Source organism: Accipiter gentilis, chromosome Z (assembly GCF_929443795.1).
Source record: "Accipiter gentilis chromosome Z, bAccGen1.1, whole genome shotgun sequence".
NCBI lineage: Eukaryota > Metazoa > Chordata > Aves > Accipitriformes > Accipitridae > Astur > Astur gentilis.
The window spans coordinates 29,398,385-29,420,620 of record NC_064919.1 but is presented as its reverse complement, the minus strand read 5'-3'; the positions used below and the strand labels follow the sequence as shown (position 1 = coordinate 29,420,620).

At 41.8% G+C, this 22,236-nt stretch overlaps 1 protein-coding gene across 5 annotated transcripts in view; it reads left to right on the top strand.

The window, feature by feature from the left end:
- PAM (peptidylglycine alpha-amidating monooxygenase) overlaps positions 1-22,236 on the top strand; it is a 151,205-nt gene that overhangs the window by 53,817 nt on the left and 75,152 nt on the right. For all 5 annotated transcript variants that reach the window (XM_049796313.1, XM_049796314.1, XM_049796317.1 and 2 more), the window contains 2 exons: positions 16,076-16,591; positions 17,765-17,885. In XM_049796313.1, the coding sequence (XP_049652270.1) occupies positions 16,500-16,591; positions 17,765-17,885 (213 nt within the window). In that variant the 5' untranslated portion in view covers positions 16,076-16,499. The remainder of the gene's footprint in view (positions 1-16,075; positions 16,592-17,764; positions 17,886-22,236) is intronic.

Here is a 22,236-nt window from a genome sequence, read left to right as displayed (position 1 = left end):
CTGATGTCCAGCCTGTTCCTGAGCTGCGATCCCTCCTTCCCCTTGCCCCCCATCATGGTCAGCTGTCCCAGGGTATATACTGAGCATGATGTCATATGATAATGAATATCCCTTCGGCTAGTTGGGGTCAGCTATCCTGGCTCTGTCCCCTCCCAGTTTCTTGTGAAAATTAACTTTATCCTAGCTGAACCCAGGACATTATCCACCCCTTGCTCTATACCATCTACATCATGCCCAGATCCTACATTTCCAATTAATCACCACAACTTCTCCTGTCTTTAAGATAGATATATATATATATATAGACACATACAGATATCATTCCCTTAGTCTATGGGCCATCCCTCCAATGTGTCCGTTGAGTTCATTTAATCCATGACTTTGGGGCTCCATCTGTTGTAACAGTCTTTCAGGGCAGGAGAGCTGGTGTGTGGTGTTGGATTGTTGCGTGCTGCATCTGGAGCTTGTGGCTGGTTTATTTGGCATGGCCAATGTCCACGGACTGTGGGTTGAAGAGGTCAACCTTGAGGAAGTTGCTGGGTGCTAGTTGCTGAAGCTAGTTCAAGTTCCATCACCACTGCACTTTGCTCAGTTTCAACAAAGCCCATCCTTCAGTTATTTGAGTGATTCTTACTGTAATACCATTGATATCGTATATAGCAACTGTAGTAGTGATGGCATACAGTGGCAAGGTTATTCAGCAGTTAACATCATACAATTTAATTCACTGATTATTGTCACCCAGAATCAAATCCCCTTGAGGTACACATCAAACTTCCCCATCGTTGCGCATCACCCACCAAGTGCACCCAGGTCATTGACCAAAAGCAATCCCGCAAATGGGTTTGCCTTTTCCCGAGGCAGGACTAACCCAGACTGTCTTCCCTAACGTATTCTTCATGTGTGCTATGGGGGACTTTGTCCCCTTCTACAGTACGTGGAAGTTTTGACTGAGCAGGGCCAGCTTGATTGGAAGATCCTCTAGTGTTAACTAACCAGGTGGCTTTTACTAATTGTGTATCCTGGTGTTTGAAGGTCCCACCCCCCATTGCTCTCAGTGTAGTTTTTAGCAGTCCATTGTATCGTTCAATTTTCATGGAGGCTGGCGTGTGATAGGGAATGTGATATACCCACTCAATGCCATGCTCTTTGGCCCAGGTGTCTATGATGTTGTTTCAGAAATGAATCCCATTGTCTGACTCAAATTTTTCTGGAGTGCCATGTCACCACAAGACCTGCTTCTCAAGGCCTAGGACAGTATTCCGGGCAGTGGCATGTGGCACGGGATATGTTTCTAGCCACCCAGCGGTTGCTTCCACCATTAGCACATGGTACTTGTCTTGGTGAGTTTTTGGGAGTGTGATATAGTCAATATGCCAGGCCTCCCACTGTTTATATTTCAGCCATTGTCCTCCATACCACAGGGGCTTTAACTGTTTAGCTTGCCTGATTGCAGCACATTTCACATTCATGGATAACCTGTGTGATAGTGTCCATGGTCAAGTCCACCCCTCGATCTCGAGCCCATGTATATGTTGCATCTCTTCCCTGATGGCCTGAGGTATCAGGGGCCCACTGAGCCATAAATAGCTCACGCTTATGTTGCCAGTCCAGATCCACCTGAGCCACTTCAATCTTGGCAGCCTTATCCACCTGCTGGTTATTTTGATGTTCTTCAGTGGCCTGACTCATAGGTACATGGTCAGCTATAGGATGAACTCTTACAACCAGCTTCTCTTAACTGGGCAGCAATATCTTGCCACAATGGGGCAGCCCAGATGGGTTTGCCTCTGCACTGCCAGTTGCTCTGCTTCCATTGCTGTAACCACCCCCACAGAGCATTTGCCACCATCCGTGAGTCAGTATAGAGATAAAGCACTGGCCATTTTTCTCTTTCAGTAATGTCTAAAGCTAGCTGGGTGGTTTTCATCTCTGCAGACTGACTTGATTCACCTACTCCTTCAGTGGTTTCTGCAACTTGTCATATAGGACTCCATACAGCAGCCTTCCACCTCCAATGTTTTCCCACAATGCGGCAGGACCTGTATTGCCTCTCATTTTCTGGCAGTTTATTATACAGTGGGGCGTCTTCAGCACATGCCACCTCCTCCTCTGGTGACATTCCAAAATCTTTGCCTTCTGGCCAGTCTGTGATCACTTCTAAAATTCCTGGGTGACCGGGGTTTCCTATGTGAGCCTATTGTGTGATCAGTGCAACCCGCTTATTCCACGTGGCATCAGTCGCATGATGTGTCGAGGAGACCCTCCCTTTGGACATCCAGCCCAGCACCAGCAGTGGGGGTGCTAAGAGGAGCTATGTCTCAGTACCAACCACTTCTGAGGCAGCTCAAACTCCTTCATGTGCTGCCAATATCTCTTTTTCAGTTGGAGTGTAGTGAGCCTCGGATCCTATATATGCCCGACTCTAAAACCCCAGGGGTTGGCATCAGGTCTCCCCAGGTGCTTTCTGCCAGAGGCTCCAGGTAGGGTCATTCTGTCCAGCTGCAGTATCAAGCACATTTTTAAGATCTTTTCCTGCTCGGAGTCGCCCGAGAGCTACCGCATGAACAATCTCCCGCTTCATTTTTTCAAAGGCTTGTTGTTGCTCAGGGTCCCATTTAAAATTGTTCTTCTTCTGGGTCACTTATAGAGAGGGCTTACAATCAGACTGTAATTTGGAATATGCATTCTCCAAAAACCTGCAACACCTAAGAAAGTTTGTGTTTCCTTTTTACTAGGGGGTGGAGATGTAGCTGCTATTTTGTTGATCACATCCATGGGGATCTGATGATGCCCGTCTTGCCATTTTATTCCTAAAAACTGGATCTCCTGTGCAGGTCCCTTGACCTAACTTTCTTTTATGGCAAACCCAACTTTTAGAAGGATTTGGGTTCTTTTCTCCCCTTTCTCAAAGACTTTTTCTGCCACGTTGCCCCATACAATGATGTCATTAATGTGTTGCAGGTGTTCCAGAGCTTCACGTTTTTCCAGTGCAGCCTGGATCAGTCCATGGCAAATGGTGGGGCTGTGTTTCCACCCCTGGGTCCGTCGATTTCACATGTACAGTTTCCTCCAAGTGAAAGGAAACTGTGGCCCGCTCTCTGCTGCCAGAGGGATTGAGAAAAACACATTAGTAGTTGTGGTGTACCACTTGGCTGCCTTTGATTCTAGTTCGTATTGAAGTTCTAGCATATCCGGAACAGCAGCACTCAGCAGTGGTGTGACTTCATTCAGGCTGCGATAGTCAACTCTTACTCTCCACTCTCCATTAGACTTTTGAACTGGTGTTACGTTAAAGGATGAGTGAGTTTTGCTGATCATTCCTTGGCTCTCCAGTCAACAAATCAGCTTATGGATGGAGAATCTTGCTTGGTGCAATGTTGCCACCTGTGCACTGTTGTGGTAGCAACTGGCACCTGTTGTTCTTCAACCCTCAGGAACCCCTCAACCATAGTGTCCTCTGAGAGGCCAGGCAAGGTGGACAGCTGTTCAGTTTCCTTCATCTCCAATGCAGCTGTATCAAAGGCCCACCAGTACCCTTTTGGGTCCTTGAAGTACCCTCTCCTGAGGTAGTCTATGCCAAGGATGCACGGAGCCTCTGGGCCAGTCAGAATAGGGTGTTTATGCCACTCGTTCCCAGTTAGACTAACCTCAGCTTCCAATATAGTTAGCTGTTGGGATCCCTCTGTCACTGCAGAAATACAGATAGGTTCTGTCCCTTTATAGCTTGATGGCACTAGGGTACATTGTGCACTGGTATCCACTAGAGCCTTATATTCCTGTGGGTCTGACGTGCCAGGCCATCGAATCCACACTGTCCAGTAGACCCAGTTGTCCCTTTCCTCCACCTGGATGGAGGCCAGGCCCCTCTAATCCTGGTCATAGTATTCATTAGTCACTTTTGGTAAACATGAATCAAAAGTCCCTCCAAGAGGATCAGAAGTGAGATCAGCCTTTCTACTCTGCCTGGGGAACTACTGTCTGGAAGCTGGCGCTGCATTTTACCGGGAAGAATCCCCTTTTGTGACTGGTTTTCTTTGCAAGTCACGTACCCCTGCCTCTAGGGTTGAATGAAGTAGGTTTTCCATCTGACTCATGTCCTCTCTGTGGTCACACAGGTAAAACCACAGTGTACCCCGTGGTGCATACCTTCTATATCCTCTCTCTTGAGCAGAGGAATGCTTACTCCTAATAGCTGAGATATGAGCCTATACGGGGTGTGTGTGTGTGTGTGTGTGTGCAGAACTTATCCTTGAATCACTGGAATTCTCAGGACAGTTTCTTAGCTAGCCTGTCTGGCAGTTTCTCCACAGCCAAGACCCAGGCCTGTAGGGAGGATTCCTTCCTATTGCTGGAGCTGGCCAGCCACTTCATCCACTGCTTTTCCCTGACCTTTCCGGGACATTACTGCCAATGAGTTGGCATAGGTTGGTGGTGCACTTTGTAGAAACTTCTGCCACATGGGTTGTGTACACTGGACTTCCATCTGGATGTGTGGGTAACTGCTCATTATATGGATCATTATAAATCACCTCCAGCACGGCTAATTCTCTCAGGTACTGGATGCCTCTCTCCATGGTAGTCCACCTGCCTGGGTGACATGTAACATCTTCCTTGAAGGGGGTACCTTTCCTTCAAGCCTCACAGAAGTTGTGTCCAGAGAGGCTGAGGACTTGTGTCTTTTTTCCGATTGCCTTGTCAATGCCCCCCTCCCTAGATAGGGATCCTAGCAGCTTGGCTTCCCTACCTTGTAATTCCAAACTACTGGCCCCATTATCCCAGTATCAGAGCAGCCATGTAATAATGTGCTCACCTGGATGGCAGCCAAAATCTTTTCACATATCTCGCAGCTCACTCAGGGATAGAGATCAACTGATTATTTCGGGTTCTGCCTCTTCCTTCTGTTCTCTTGACCCTGGCTCACCTTCATCCCTCACTAAGAGAACTGATTTTTTTGTGTGTTTCTTCTTCTGTGTGGGGGTGACTGATACCAGCACAGGTTGGTTCTCTGGTTCAGCTGCAGTGCCTGTCGCCGGGACTGGGGTAGCTGCAGTGCTTGTCACGAGGGTTGGAATAGCTGCAGTGCCTGTTGGTCTGTTTTCCCTCCCTTCCCCCTGAGGGTTTGCATAATATCAAGCAGTGTTTGGTAGATACTGGCCAGGGCCCAGCACAGTGCAGTAAGTTGTGCCTCTTTGGAATAGCCACAGCATTTTTCTTTTAAATACTCTAGTGCTTCAGGGTCCTTTAGTTGTTCAGGAGTGAAGTTCCAAACCATCAGAGGTGAGAATTTCTCTAGATACCTGCCCATATTCTCCCACATGCCATGCTACTCATGACTATCCAGCCTTGAGGGAGATCTCTGCGTGGTATTCTTGAAAATCTTTGTGTAACCCTAAGCAAGACCTGAGATGCATTCAGGAGACATAGCAATAAGAGGATGCTGGCTCGAACATCCCAAGGATATTCAAAATTCTCAAAAGCTGTTGTAATCAGCCTGAAGGAGAAAGGGGAGGTGAAAGAACAGGAGAAATTATCCCCCCCATCTTCCCCATAGATTGGGTGCGATTAGTAACAAATTCTGCAAGAAGGCACCCGAGGTGTGGGCGTGACACAATGCCACATACAAATAGCAGCTTAACCTCAGGACCAGTGATGTAATCAAATCATAAGTCAACATGACCCAGTGCAGCAAAATGATAGTCCTGATCCCTCTCTCAGAGGTGATAAACATTACCACAGGGAATGCATAGTGCATATAAGAATTTACTTAACACTACCATGTGAACAAATGCACTAACATTGTGACCAGTGACTATTTAACTAATATAAGAAATGCATATAACAAATTTGTTTTAACATGCTCTGGTCAGATCTGTCCTTATCTCAACCCCTTGTGCCCCATGTTGGGCGCTGAAAAGGACTGTCGTGGTTTAGGCCCAGCCGGTAGCTAAGCACCACTCGCTCACTCCTCCCCACTCTTGCTTCCAGTGGGATGGGGAGGAGAATTGGAAGAAAGAAGGTAAAAAACTCACAGGTTGAGATAAGAAAGGACAACACAAGGAGAGAAAAAGTAACAACAATAATACTAATAAAAGAATATATGAGGAGAGTGATGCACAATGCAATTGCTTACCACCTGGAACCCAATGCTCAGACCGCTCCGGAGCTGCAATCCCTGTTCACCCTGGCCAGCTCCCCTGTTTATATACTGAGCATGACATTGTATGGCATTGAATATTCCCTTGGCTAGTTCAGGTCAGCTATCCTGGCTGTGTCCCCTCCTAGCTTCTTGTGAAAATTTAGCTTTATCCTAGCTGAACCCAGGACACGTGTCAAAGCAGAAGGATTACAAGGTGATTTGTTGTGAATAAAATGCTTTTCAAATGCAATTAAAATACAGAATGGGAGAACTAACACATGCTCTTTCTGGTCTTCAAACGTCTGAAAAATGTCTGTGACTCCCACAAGAAGAAAAGGATGTTTCACTGTTTTAGTAGGGAGTGTTTCAAGCAGTTGCATGAGTTTATGTTTCAGAGTTATAAAAGATTTTGTTATCAATTTAGTAATGATTATTGAGTTAGCAAATTGTGACTGTTCTTAATTCTAAAAGATGATGGGGGAAAAAAAATTAAAAGCCTTTCATTCTTAGACTTTCCAAAAAGACATGCAATTTTCCTGATGTTTGACTGTAGGGTTTTCTAGTCTGTGGATGTGCAAGAATGAAAAATCAGGTTATAAAAGTGGGTTTGTGCTTGAAATCTTCTGGTCTTTTAGTAAGGTAAGGACATTTATATTAATATGAGCAAGAAGGGATTTTGTGTGGTGGTTTGCTTACATATATTTCTGTTCTATCAAAAGTACAGTTCCTCATTCTTAAACAAGTTTATAGCTAATAGTTTACAGTATGGTGATGGAGAAAATTACTAAAAATCTTACCTTGAGTTGTGTATCACATTTTGAAAATCTCAGCTTACAATTCAGAAATTGATTTAAGTTTCCAGGATTTCCAAGAAAATTAGTTTTATTTTGGTCTGAAACACACAGGCTTGGACCTCTGGATTATGTGGTATTAATTTTCCTTCTTTTTCAGTTATTTCTTTGTCTCACACCTGAGAGTGTGCATTGTTTTGAGGAGTGGTATTTGTCTGTCTTACTTTAGGAAAGGGGAGAAAATGTGACTGGGTACGTAGTCCTAGGACAGTTCTACTTGTTGGCAGATAAGCAAGTTTTAAGCAAAGGCTGCTTGCTAAGATCACATTGTGAAATAGCAGTTAAAACTTTTTTGCATCTTTTTTTTTAGTACACATTTTCTTCTGTTTTCACTGTTTAGAAAATTATTCTAGAAGTTGATCTGACAAAATCAGGTCTGCTTAGGCTTTGAAGTGTACCTCTTTCAGTCATCTTGGAGACACTTGAGGACAGCAGCTGTGGGCAGAGCTTGGAGCCTGGGATGACAGCAATTTTGACACCTGGATTTGTGCTGGGTTTGCTTCTCTTGTTTTTTCTGTTTTTCCTCATGCATTTCCTGATGCTCACAAAAGAGCTCTGAGGCTTGTTTTAATTTCTATTTATTCTATAAATTAGTAGAGGATGCTAAGCTTTTTTTTGCCTAATCCCCCTGGAAGTAATGTCCTTGTTCTTTCTTTGCATAAACACATCTGATAAACTGTTTTCTTACATCCTTTTGTTTCTGATTTCCATGACTACAATGGCTGTATGAGTTGCCTACTAAGTACAATTTGAATGTTGCCTTTATTGTTCAGTGAACAGGGTTTGCTTATGGTTTGAGGTGATAGGGTTTATGATATCTTTGCAATTCTCACTCCTTAGAGTAGTTAGGACCCCGCAAGTCATGTTGTGAACCTGTTGATCTCCAAAAGGGAAAAGGCAGGGTGTAAATGACAGTTCTTCATCGTCTGTTTCTTTGCTGTATAAAACTTCAATTTATTTCAAAAGAAAACTGTCTAGTAGGTAAAGGTCTCCATACCTCCTGAACTGAGAAAGGATTTGAATGATTTTGCTTTATTGATTTTCTCAGTACAGATAGCCTATCTTCAGATAGTAAGTAGAACTTACTTTCCCAGTAGGAAACCTGTAAAAAAAGATTCATTTAACAAAGAGTACATAAATGATTAACAGGTCAGCAAAATCCCTCAAAATAAGTTTAGATATTCACATATTCAGCTGTTTTCATAAATCATGTTGCCCTTATAAACTGTCCTTTTAAGCACTGCTAAACACGAATTTTCATTTAATACTGCTAGTCAAATAGAAAAAAAAATACATTGTCCAATTTCAATATATTCAGAAAGCATGCAAAGAGTAAATCCATTTAGAAAGCATCCAATTTCACTGTTGTAATACATACAAAAAAATTCAAGTCACAGTTCTTTATTCAATGTATAAATACTGTGCTTTCTCTGATGGAGTGGACAATAGGTTTCCTATCATCATGAAATATTTCTTTTAAAAATATGCACCATACTTATGCTCAGCAGATCAAATTTTAGGAAACTTTGTTCATAAAAACAACAGTAAGAGCAATCGTTTTCCTCTTTTTTTCCTTTGGTATCCATATCTGAAAAATGTTTCAGTAGCAGAAGATAGGAATTTGTAAAATCTAAGTTAAACCAAGAAGCAAACTATATTTGACAATTTAAAATTCTCATTTAAAAAAAGTGTCTTTACTATTACACCAAATCTGGTGTGGATTGCTGCCAAAACAGGGGGTTCCTTTCCAGCCCCAGCTACATGCTCACACCATTTCTTTTGGGATAGAAATACAGCAGCTGCCTGCTGGCACATTGACTGGTTGATCCGATCAATAATTAACACACCACTGGGGTAGGCAGTGGGGAGGGCATCAGCTTCCTGAACCAATGCAGAGCAAGAGGAGGAGGAAAATACAAGGCAGCCTACAATTATAATGGTTTAGGTATATGGTGAAAAATTATCTTTAACTCTTTTTGGAGGAACAGGCCAATGAAGTCTAGTTTGAAGTAGCAGCTTCTATGCTAAAAAAAACTCCTTAGTTTTTGGATGATTTATAGTCATGTTCTAAATGTTTTTCTGTAAAACTATGTAAAAAAAATGCTACAAGGAAAGTAAACAGTTCTCCACAAACAATGTAACTAAGCTTTAAGGAAGAATTTTCTAAGGTGATAAATGTATTATTTAATCCAAAAAGTTTGGTAAAAACATGACACAGAAGTCATGACATTTTTGATACTTAATAAAAACCAAAACCTCTAAATATAGGGCTATATTTGTGTGACCATACACTGCATTAAAAGTTACATAGGCCCTGTTTTCTGTAATCATGGTTTCATTGGTGGCCAAAGAATTTTAAGCTGTAAAAGCAGCTTACCTGAGGAGAATTTTCTTGGCTTTCCCAGCATTTTGATACCCATTCATTGCACTGTGTGGACAGTGGAGTTGTAAAAGTAACTAAGAAATCTGAGTTTGGACATAGAAAGTTCTCATCATCTGCCACCACAATCCAAAAGGAAAATCCTTGGTGCCTTTTAACTTCTTCATATCATGGAGAATGCTAGAACTTGCATGGTTGTAACCCCTTATCCACATCACCTGCCATCTATTTCTCTCAAATTGGTTTGCTACTTTTAATTGTGATACTGAACTGGCCTTATGTATTGTTTTTAAAGGTTGAAAGAATTTATTGTCACAGACTCATGGAATGGTTGAGATTAAGGGACCTCCAGAGGTCATCTGGTCCATCCGCCCCTGCTGAAGCATGGCCACCTACAGCTGAGTGCCCAGGGCCATGTCCAGATGGCTCTTGAGTATCTCAAGCAATGTAGACTCCACAACCTCTCTGTGCAATCTGTCCCAGTGCTCTGTCACCCTCACAATGAAAAAGTGTTTCCTGATGCCCAGAGGGAACCTCCTGTATTTCAGTTTGGGCCCATTGACTCTGGTCCTGTCATAGAATAGAATCATAGAATTATTTAGGTTGGAAAAAACCCTTAAGATCATCGAGGCCAACTGTTAACCTAACACTGCAAAGTCCACCACTAAATCATGTACCTAAGTGCCACATCTACACTTCTTTTAAATACCTCCAGGGATGGTGTTATGGGTTTGCGTGGTGTGGGGTTTTTTGGTAGCAGGGGAGGGGCTGCAGGAGTGGTTCCTGTGAGAAGCTGCCAGAAGCATCCCCGGCTCCAAGTCAGACCCGCCTCTGGCCAAGGCCGAGCCCATCAGTGACAGTGGTAGTGCCTCTGGGAGAACAGCTTTAAGGGAAACCGGTAGTGAGTAGGGAGATTGGAATGTGAGAGGAACATCTCTGCAGACAGCAAGGTCAGTGAAGAAGGAGGGGGAGGAGGTTATGCCCCTGCAGCCTGTGGTGAGACGGCAGGCTATTGCCCTGCAGCCCATGGAGATGAATGGTAGAGTGGAGGCTCCCAAAGATGGCCATGACTCCATGGGAAAGCCAGAGCTGCAGGATTTTGTGACTGAAGACTGGCCCACAGAAAGGGCCCATGCCAGGGAAGTTTGTGAGGAACTGCAGCCTACGGAAAGGACCCACGTTGGAGAAGTTTGTGAAGAAGTGTCTCCTGTGGGAGGGACTCCATGCTAGAGCAGGGGACGAGTGAGGATTCCTCCCCCTGAGGAGGAAGGAGCAACAGAGACAAGTAAATTAAATTGATTTTATTTCTTTGCTAAGTTGAGCCTGTCTTTTGCCCATGACCATAAGTGGTGAGTGATCCCTCCCAGTCCTTATCTTGACCCAAAAACCTGCCTTTATATTTCTCCTTATACCACCATGGCTGGCAGGGTGGAGTGAGCAAGCAGCTGCGTGGTGCTTTGTTACGGGCTGGGCTGAAACCACGACAGATGGTGACAAGCAGTTCCCTGAGCAGCCTGTTTCAATGTTTGATAACCCTTTTGGTGAAGAAATTTTTCCTAATATGCAATCGAAACCTCCCCTGACGCCACTTAAGGCTGTTTCCTCTTGTCCTATCACTTGTTACTTGAGAGAAGAGACCCACCTCACTACAACCTCCTTTAAGGTAGTTGTAGAGAGCAATAAGGTTGTAGTGAGAGGCCCAAAACCGAACACAGTATTCAAGGTGAGGCCTCACCAGTGCTAAGTACCAACGGACAATCACTTCCCTAGTCCTGCTGGCCACACTATTTCTGATACAGGCCAGGATGCCATTGGCCTTCTTGGCCATCTGGGCACACTGCTGGCTCATATTCAGCTGGCTGTTGACCAGCACCCCACGGTCTTTTTCTGCCGGGCAGCTTTCCAGCCACCATTCCCCAAGCCTGTAGCATTGCATGTTTTTTTTGTGACCCAGGTGCAGGGCCCGGCATTTGGCCTTGTTGAACCTCATAAAATTGGCCTTGGCCCATCAATGCAGCCTGTCCACACCCCTCTGTAAAGCCTTCGTTCCCTCAAGCAGATCAGTACTCCCGCCCAGCTTGGTGTCAGCTGCAGACTTGGTGAGGGTGGGCTTGGTGCCCTCATCCAGATCATTGATAAAGATACTAAACAGTCTGTCACTTGGCTTCATCCTCTTTGCACGCTCTGAGGTGCCTGTGAGCCTTTTCTTCTCCAGGCTGAACAGTTCCAGCTCTCTCAGCCTTTCCTCTTAAGAGAGATGCTCCAGTGCCTTCATCATCTTCATGGCCCTTCCTTGGGTTTTCTCCAGTATGTCCATGTCTCCCTTGTACTGGGAAACCCAGAACTGGACACAATGCTGCAGGTGTGGCCTCACCAGTGCTGAGTAGAGGGGAAGGATCACCTCCCGTGACCTGCTTACAGTACTTTGGCTAACACAGCCGAGGATACCATTAGCCTTCTTTGCAGCAAGGACACATTGCTGGCTCATGTGCAGCCTGGTGTTCACAAGGACCTCCGAGGCCTTTTCTGCCAAGCTGCTTTCCAGCTGGGTGGTCCCCAGCATGTACTGGTGGCTGGGGTTGTTCCTCTCCAGGCGCAGGACTTTGCACTTCCTTCCCCTTGTTGAGCTCTGTGCGGTTGCTGTTAGGCCATTTCTCCAGCCTGTTGAGGTCCCTCTGGATGGCAGCATGACCCTCTGGTGTATCACCCACTCCTCCCAGCCTGGTGTCATCAGTAGTATACATCTTTGTTTCTGATAATTGCTCTTGCAACGCCTAGATACCTGTCGTGGTTTCAGCCCGGCCGGTAACAAAGGACCACGCAGCCGCTCGCTCACTCCTCCGCCCCCCTCCGGTGGGATGGGGAGGAGACGGAGGAGAGAAAAGAAAAAAAAACCTGGAACCTCGAGGGTTGAGATAAAGGCAGTTTACTGGGACAAACACAAAGAGATTACAACAACAACAACGGCACTAATGAAAAAGTATACAAAAGGAGTGATGCACAGTGCAACTGCTCACCACCCGGGACCCGACGCTCCGCCACTTCCCCCACCGAAAACAGAGACCACCCCCCGGCCCGCTCCCCAGTTATATACTGGGCAGGATGTCCCATGGTATGGAATAGCTCCTTGGCTAGTCCAGGTCAGCTGCCCCGGCTATGCCCCCACCTCCCAGGTTCCTGTAAAAGTTAACTCTATCCCAGCTGAACCCAGGACAATACGTAACTGTTTTGTGAGATTTTTTTTACTGATGTTGAGGCTCAAGAGGTTGTCTAATTTGACAGCTTCTTGCCAAATTCTTTTTGTGTGCATCTTTGACCAAAGTGCCATAAGTGGCTGTATTTAGTGCATTAATGAATCCCTAAGCTGATCCCACAACATACTGGTTTTTCCTGTGTTACTGGAAGCAAAGTGCTTCGACTTGGAGGCCTAGTTTCAGTTCGTTTGTTGAACTGGCTATTGTTTGTGTACACAATTGTTGCTTAAGCTTTAAAGTTTTGTCTAAGATGAAATGTGGACTCTCTGCTCTAGCTGAAAACAGAACTTAGGTAATCCTTGCTCAATTCCATGATTGCAATGCATAAGAAACAAGAAAAGGGTTTCAGTTACGAGAAATTATCACCTGTGACAGACTTTCATATCAATCCCCATAAGCTATGACCATCTTTTTTTTTTTTTCTCTTTGAAGGTTAGCGGTTGAAAGTGAGGTTCCTGCTTCTGTCTTGTTCACTTGGTACTGTATATAAGAAGTTCTAGTGACTAAACTGAAAATGAGAAATTATTATAATGAGCTTTGTGAACCTGTGGTTAATACAGAGCTTTCTTTTTCTGTAGTTGATTTTTGGAAATGGATCATTAAATTCGTATTCTTTTAAAAGACTCACTGTTTAATTTGTATAACAACACATTGTAATATAGTTACTTCATTTTGCATGCTATTTTGAATTGTATTTTGAATTCCACCTTCTTGGCCACTTTTTTTTCTTTTCTTTTTTTCCCCCCCCTCAGCCTATTTAGTAAGATGTCTTCATGCTAGTTGCTGTTGGCTGTTTTGTTTTTCTTCACTCCCTTGTTTTATATAATTGTTTTCTGCTATGTCTGGGTAAGGCATGTGGGATAAAATAATGTACTTATATTGCCCAATCTAATTTTCATCTCCCTTTCTCTCCTCTCACTCTAGTCTTTGTCATTAATTATGTCTTTTTTAGTTCACTTTTTCTGTTCCTTTGGGATCTCTTACCCCAAATTAAAAGGAAAACAGTGGTATCAAGATGTCCACATAAGTAACTATGTAACCTTACTATTGAATCTCTCATCCTCAATTTTTTTCCTTGTTCTCTGGTATTCTTATGTATTGCGTCATACTTAAAATTACATTGAAATCTCTTCAGGATAATGCTACCTTTTTTTTCCCTTCTTTTTCTTCTTTTCTCCCAAATGTAAAATTTGGTTGTGCGGAAGTCTAATCTTAAGTACCAGGGGCATTAAACTCTTACCCATTTTATATCTATCCAGTTGATGAAACTAGTTAAAAACAAAGCTTCTGTATTAAATTGTCCCACTTTTTTAAGTAGAATGTGCAGATGTTAGGCACACATGTATTGATCTCACTGCAGATTTAATTTCTTTGCTTTTTTAGATAATTCCAGATTATGATTCTTTTTTTTTTTTCACCTCTCTTGTGGTCAGCATTCTAAAAGCCATGAATCGTCAGATGTTCCTCTGTAACATTAAGGTGTGTTCTGGTGATTTTTGCTGTTACCGTGCTTAACTGTGCAGTGAGAATTGAAACCTACTGCAAAGAAACCCTCATATTTCAGATGCAGAGGGACTATTAATAATCACATTTCTCAGTAGCTTTCTTTTATTAATTTGTATACCAGGTAGATGTTTGTAACAGACTTGATGTAACCAATCTCAGACTTCTGAAAGCTGGCAAAAATTAAGCATTTGTTTTTATTTTTAGTGACTGGAAAATATCTTTCCAGATTCCAGAAAATTAAGTCAGAATGTTGTAATTCTGTGTATGTTAAAATCCAGGGTATTTCTTCCATCTCTCTTCTTAAAATAATCATTTCTTGGCTTATACAAATAAAAAAAGTACTAGAACTTCCAGCCAGACAGCTAACAAAGATGCTGAGCAGTTATTGTTGCATAATTATACCTTAAGGTTAAAAGTAATGAAGCCTTCTCTTTTTATAGTTCTTAACTTTTTGTGAAGCATATCACACTTGTCTTTTTTTTTTTTAAATGATTTTTGATTTTCATCATAGCACAGACCTTTAAATACGTTGCAGCTTTCCATAGTTCACTAGTGAAGATGATTTAGATCACAGAAGTGAAGACATGGAAATTTACATTGAAAAAAGGAATTAGGCTTGTATCGTTGCTTGCATGAATGATTTTGGACAGCTTTGGCATGTTTTTGGCGAGCTGAAAACTAAGATGAAGTCTGTTTTTGGTTGTTTGTGACTGAATCTTTTGTGTAATCCTTCAATGAATAAAATATGCAAGTTTAATGATGATTAGTGTAATCAGGTTTTTAAGTCTTACAAATAGTTCAATGCAAATCTAGTGTAGCTGCTAAACAACAGGCAAGTGGTCAGCATGGCTTCTTAGTCTATGTATCAGCACTTTTGTTTCATAAGAAGCCTTTTTGGTACATGTATCCTGAGATGGAATTGATTTTTTGTAAAACACATGAATTTAATCATGTTTCATGTCAGAATTCTTCTTTTTTATTTTGTTCTTATAGCAGTATTTTGACTACGTGTTGCAGGGGCAGGGAGACAGTTGGGTTTGGGTAGGTTTTTCCTATTAATATTGATCTTAAAAGAATTACTAAATAATACATTTTAAAGATTTTTATTTTCATTATGACTTGAAATTTTTCTTCTGCCAGAAGTGGAATGCTCGAGAAAAATACTAGATGTCTTCAGTACACATGGTGTGACTTTCTAGCATACTTATAAACAAACTTAAAATTTTGAAATTAAAATGCTGCATAAACTAAAATGAGAAGTAAGAACATCTGAAGTAAAAGCAATGAGGAGAGTAATAGTTTACGCTGATATAACCTCAATATATGAAAGGATAGAAAATTATACAACTAATATAAAGCAGTCTGATCTCAGTAGTTCTTGTTGCAGTATTTCAAATAATTTGTATCAATTTTCTGAAATTGATATAAAAAGTAACTAAAGTACATGAGAAACAGATACCTTAATGACATAATGGTGTATTACAGGTTGTATTAAAAGTAAAATATTCTCCCAGCCTGCAATATGTGCAGAAGCATTTAGTGATAGTTGATAAAATTTACAAACCTTTTTTCTTGTCATGTCAGCGTTAGGCTTTTTTTTGCTGCTCGTAGAACACATTATATTAGTGTTAGTATCTGTGAAATACTCCATGCTTTGCCTTTTGCATATTGAGGGCTTTTTATTTCTTCCTATCATGTAAAATGAGTTTGAAAGTGTGTTTTGTGTATCAATATGAAATATGTCAGTTTCTGACCCTGCATGGATGGGAGGGAAGGAAAAGAAGGGGAGGAAAAGGAGGAATCAACAGACTTGGTGCAATCTTCGCTGGGTTGGGCTAAAGCTTGTGAAAGAACTTACTAATGTATTAAAATGCCTCAACAGGGATTTGCTGAGAACTAATGCTGTAATGTGTTAGTCATGCTTTATCTGCTTCTATTTTTACAGGTTCTGAAGGATGACTGATGCTGGTTTCTGTGATGCCACTTGGAGTCTCTGGCACTGTGGATTGATAAGTAACGTGCAGATTTAACTGCGCAACCTGGGAAGAAAGCATCAGGAGTGCTACTAGTTTTCAGCTCCTTAAGTGGACAGAAATACAGTGTCATCTATCTGCAAGGGAAGATTCTTCAACATATTTTTACAGCTAATAATAAAGACAACATAGCATCATCTATCTTCTTGATTTACAGTGCATCACCTTCCAAGACAGATGATCTGTGCGAAGCTGGAGGATGCCCACAGAGCACATAATAATGAAGTGGTGAATTGATACTGCTCCTTCTGCCACCTAATTGTCAGCATCACAGCCAGTAGAACGGCACTGCCCTTTTTCTGCTCACTTAATCAGGGCAGAAACAGCAGGGTGGACATGGCTGGCCTCGTTAACAACCTGCTAATACTGTTTTTGGTTTTTCAAAACATCTGTTTGGGTTTCAGAAGCCCACTTTCTGTCTTCAAGAGGTGGGTTATGTAGGAAGACCTTATATGTTGAATGCATGCAGTCACTTATGATGATGGAAGTATGAAAAAGCGTGTCCTAGATAAAAATGTATATGGTATTTGTTCAGTTTTGCTTGCTTACTCTGAATTTTCTTTCTGCAATTTTGAAAAGGCTCTCTTGTCATATTGAAGACAGAAACTCTTGTTTTATCCATAGGTTGCTCTATAAAATGTGAATTTAGGATGATAAAACAACAATTAATAGAACTTTTTAGATAACACCACAGGTGTATTTGAGACTACACAAGGAGTAAATACATTTCAGCTCCTCAAGTCAGCTTGCAGCATAAAATGATGTTTTAACGAGAAAGCATCAATGAGCTTAAAACAGGCCAGTCCTGGGAAACGGGGTGGGGGTGGGGGGATGTTGAATGCAGAATTGCATAGGTGAACTTTAAGCTAGTGTAGAGAAGTAGCATCCTAGCTCTCCAAAAAAGTGGTTTACTGTTTGTGAGGTATATTGGGCACTGTAGTTATCATGTCACTTCTGTATTTATGTATTCATGTACATGAATGTACATGTTCAAAATTTGTATCAATGTTGCATCATGTTTCAGGTGTCTCACCATTTAGTTCCTTACAGTGCTTACATTTTTTTTACAATTTGTTTACACATTGCATTCAGTACAGACTTTGATATTCATGTGAAGTTGTAAAACTTACTGTTTTACTTTGCTACTTATAATAGGAGTTGCTATAAATATGGTGTTGGAATTAAAAATTTTGCCTTTACACATTATTTAAAATTAATCTGTATTGAATTATATATCAGGTACATAGTCTTAAAAAAAACCCAAAACTGTTGTGAATGATTAACAGTGCTTGAGGTTTTCTAGTGAATTAGTTCTCCATTTGTACATCCATGTACCTCAGACAATTATTTAGATGAGATGACAAATTTCGTTTTCAGCTAATGTTTTTTGAACTAGTCTGTCTGATTGCTCCGAGGAACTACTTCAGTAAGTGCTTGATAACTAAGATGTTTTCCTCGGCTCAGGAAGGACTGATATTTCCAGATCACTCCTGGAGTTACTCAGCACTGTCAAACTTCTTTACTAGTTCTGAAGACCCTTCTTTTTAGAAAGATGTAACAAAAATCAGTATTTTTAAAAATCTTCCTTCTTTCTTTTGAAGGTATAAAGATACCACCAGATCTCTGTCCAGTGAATGCCTTGGAAGCGACCGGCTGGTGATTTCGCTTGGTCTGTCAGATTTTGCATTGGACATTCGCATGCCTGGGGTGACACCTAAGCAGGTGAGAGGAATACAGTTTTTCTATTTGTCGTGGTTTAAGCCCAGCTGGTAACAAAGCACCACAAAGCCCCTTGCTCACTCCTCCCACCCAGCCCAGGTGGGATGAGGAGAAAATATAGAGAAAAGTTTGTGGGTCAAGACAAGGACAGGGAGGGATCACTCCCCACATACGGTCACGGGCAAAAGACAGGCTCAACTTGGTGAAGAAACAAAATCAGTTTAATTTGCTAGAAATCAAATTAAAACAAGTATACTGAGAAGTAAAACCAAATCTTAGAACACCTTCCCCCCACCCCTCCCTCCTTCCCAGCTCAACTCCACTCCTGGTTCTCTCTACCTCCTCCCACCGGCAACGCAGAGGAACAGGGGATGGAGGTTGGGGTCAGCTCATCAGCCATTGTCTCTGCTGCTCCTTCTTCCTCAGGGGGAGGACTCACTCTTCCCCTGCTCCAGCATGGGGTCCCTCCCATGGGAGACAGTTCTCCATAAACTTCTCCAACGTGAGTCCTTCCCACAGGCTGCAGTCCTTCAGTCACAGACTGCTCCAGCATGGGCTTTCCCATGGAGTCATGGCCATCTTCAGGGGCATCCCCCAGCTCCCATGTGGGCTTTCCAGGGGCTGCAGGTGGGCATCTGCTCCCCCTCTCCCCTCCATGGGCTCCATGGGGACAGCCTGCTGTCTCACCATGAGCTGCAGGGGCATCCCCTCTTCCGGCGCACCTCCTCACCCTCCTTCTTCACTGACCTTGCTGTCTGCAGAGGGGTTTCTCTCACATCCCACTTCCCTCTTTGCTGCAGATTTCTGGTTTTAAATCTGTTATCCCAGAGACACTACCACTGTTGCTGATGGGCTTGGCCTTGGCCAGAGGTGGGTCCAACTTGGAGCCGGAGAAGCTTCTAGCAGCTTTTCACAGGAGCTGCCCCTGCAGCCCCTGCCCTGCTACCAAAACCCCACCACACAAACCCAAAGCACTTTTTGACACTTTTTTTTTTTAATAAGCTGGGAAAATAAAGCCTTGTCTACAATACCACTCCCATAAAAAGAACAAAAAAAACAGGCTAACTTTTATAGGTATATGTATGTCCAGAGAAAAGTAGGAAACAGAAAAGTAATCTCAAATAAGTGAAAAATATTTTCATCTGATTAATCTTATTTGTAAAATGTTGGTTTCATAAACTGAATTACTGAAGTTTATTAAAACAAGGAATATGAGTTTTATTAAAGTGAAATATTTCCAGCTGTGCTAGTAAGACATACATTTCTTTAGAATTGCAGTTTCCACTAACTCTCAGATGATGCCTCAGTGAATTTAGATACATTAAATTGAACATTGCTGCAACATTGGCAAGCTGAGCAAAACCAAGCAAAAAGTATTTTATAAGGGTAATACTTTTGACCCAGTATTTTATAAGGGTAATACTTTTGACCCAGTATTTTAAACCCTTAAAATACCCCAGGAAGGCTACTGTGAACAGGTTATAATGGTATGCTCCTTCAGGTTTGAAGATGCTTATCTTCTAATGAGCCAAGTGAGTAAAAATGAAGACAATAATTAAGATTTTTAACATTAACGTTAGCATTTTTAAGATTCGCATAAAAGTCTGAGAATCTACTGTCATTTTCACATGTAGTTTCATTAAACAAGAGAAACAATGATTAATGGGTTTTGTTTGCAATGCAGGGAATCATATATGTCATTAAGAGACCCTATGTCTCTTTTAGAGGGCTGCAGATGCTTGGAAAGAGCAGGATATTGTGCTGCAGTACATGATGACTCATTGTTGCAGATAGCACTTTCAAAAAATACTGAAGGGAAAATGAGGTTTTCAGTTATTAGGGAGCACCCCTCTGGAACATGTAATTTAGAGTAAGTGGTGTCATTCAAATGAGTGCAAAACAGAAATATAGTTTCTACTAAATTTTATTTGTCTGCAGCAAAATACTAAACTTCTTTTTCAGAAAGAGTGAAAAGTACTCTCAGCTCATCCAGGTGCACATTTGTAATTATGTTTTATTGATTTTACCTGAGGATCCATTAGCTGAAGATCTAGGAAACACATATGAAGGGATGAGTCACTTCAGATTCCTATTAAAAAAAAAGAAAACTAAAACCCAACACCACCAACAAAAGGCTGTGGTAGTTAATAGAGAGGACATACTACTTTTCACATTCACATGTACCTATAGCCAACAGCCTTTGTGTACTCAATAAACTGAAATGGTACAGTCTAGTGTAGATTTGGGCGAAGAACAGAGGAAGACAGCAACAGAAAGCAACTTGCCAAGTTAATTCCTAAAAAGGTAAGTGAGAATAATCAATAACTAGCCTTATATACTTTTAAGTCTAGCTTTTATTTTCCTTTCGTGGCCTCACTTGCCCTTCTTCTCATTTCCTTTCTTCCTTGCACAGTGTCCCACACTAACTGTACAGGAAACTTTGTTCCTATTTAGACAAGTTAAACACTGATATACTCAGCAAGAAGCAATGGCAGAAAAGACAATCATCGTTCTCTTGCAGTTCACAGAAGGAGATAACCAACAGCTTTGTAGCTCTAGTGCCATTAGTGTATTTTTTTTGGCAGAAAGAACATGGAAGGGAAAAATCCTCTTTAGAGAGGAAATTCTTCTGTAGAGGCTTCCTTCTAGCTCACTATCTTCTTCATGTACCTCTTGGCCCTAATTGTGCACAGATGTATTTAGCAACTGTGGATCTGCTGTGAGTTCAAGTTGTCCACACTGATGTTTATATAAGACTGTAAGTTGGGAGTTAGACTCAATGATTCTTATGGGTCCCTTCCAACTCAAGATGCTCTGAGATATATATATATGTTTCTGCTTCCAGGGTCTATCTGCAAGTTTATCTCTATTCATGAAAGATGCAAAAATAAACCAAAGAGCAAGAGGACAAATGAAATTGCTAAAATGCTTTATTAAGGGCTTTCTGGAGGTATATCACTGTTTTGATTATGACTAATTGCAGTTCCTGAGTTCTCAAGTATAACAATTTATGTGGGAAAGGCAGGAGAAGAAAAAAAAAAGGAGGAACAGAAATTAGTGCAGAAGATGTAAATGAGTTAAATTCTAGAGAACAAAAGAGTATCTTTAGAGCAGTATGTTCTGTGCTATCTCTTCTTTGTCATACATTTTTTGTGAAAAGAAAATCTTGTTTCAGCTGGATTGCTACAAATTCTCAATTTACCGTTTGGTCACAGGTTAGTACTTTCAGGAGACCTCATAAACAGAATTCTTCTGGCCTCTTTCTCTCTTGGTGTTACGCACACATGTCAGTCACATTTCTTATCTAGAGTCACAGCTAGCTAACACAAAGATGTCTAATGTAACTAACCAGTTCTTTGTTTACAATTGATGACCGGTGTGACCTGCAGTAGACAGACACTCAGGAGTTTCATGTAATGTAAGAATTGTTCTGCAAGGGCTGGAGTTACTGGTTGTTTAGTCAGAAATATCTCCAGGCTGGAAAAAGAAAGGGACCTTCTGAAATAGTACTGCTGCTGAGTTGAGTTGTTCCATAGCATCACTGTAGGCAGTTGTATTTAATTTTATTTTCCAAGGTCTTTGATAATCCAGCTTCCCAGATAGTTCTTATTGAAAACAGATACTGAAAATTAATCTCTTTGGATTCCAAGAAGTCCAACCATATGTATGTATTCCCTGAAACTGACATGAATTTTTGGTACTACCAGTAAGGTTGTACCTTAATTATGAGCATTCGCGTTGTTGTTTTGGAGTGATCACTGTAGGAATCACTGAATTCTCTTAATGTAGGGGCATACAGATAACATAGAGCTTAAACTCTGTAAAATATTCACCTGGTTCATGGAAGAAATATGTACACATATCCAACAGGAGGAGGAGGGAAAAGAAACCCCTAATTATTTTGTCTGGTTTGCATAGGTAGCACCTTATAATGGTGGAGGTGGCATAATTCTCAGTGGAATGATTTGCAAATGGCTGGAGTCAAGTTTAACATCTGTCCTTGTATTGGTAGGTTAGTTGCATAAAATTAAATTCATATGTATCTCATGTTGTCAAGGCTGTGGGAAGGGTTGTCAAAAAACCTGCATTTTTTTGCAATGAGGTCCTAGACTCGTAGTGACTTTGGGGGTTTGGGGAAGAGGGGGTGGGAGTTTGCCTTACATGCTGTAGCTGCAGCTGCCCTGTGGGTGAATCAATGAGAACCAGCCCCTTATGTGGCTTAGGAGTGTGCTAACTGTGCAGAATCTGCCCTGAAGTTGTGCGTTCTTTTGGCACAAGTAGCAAACATGAACATTCATGTGAAACTGTTCCAAGTGCTCCTTTTGAACAGGGGTGCTGAAATGTATATTCAAGC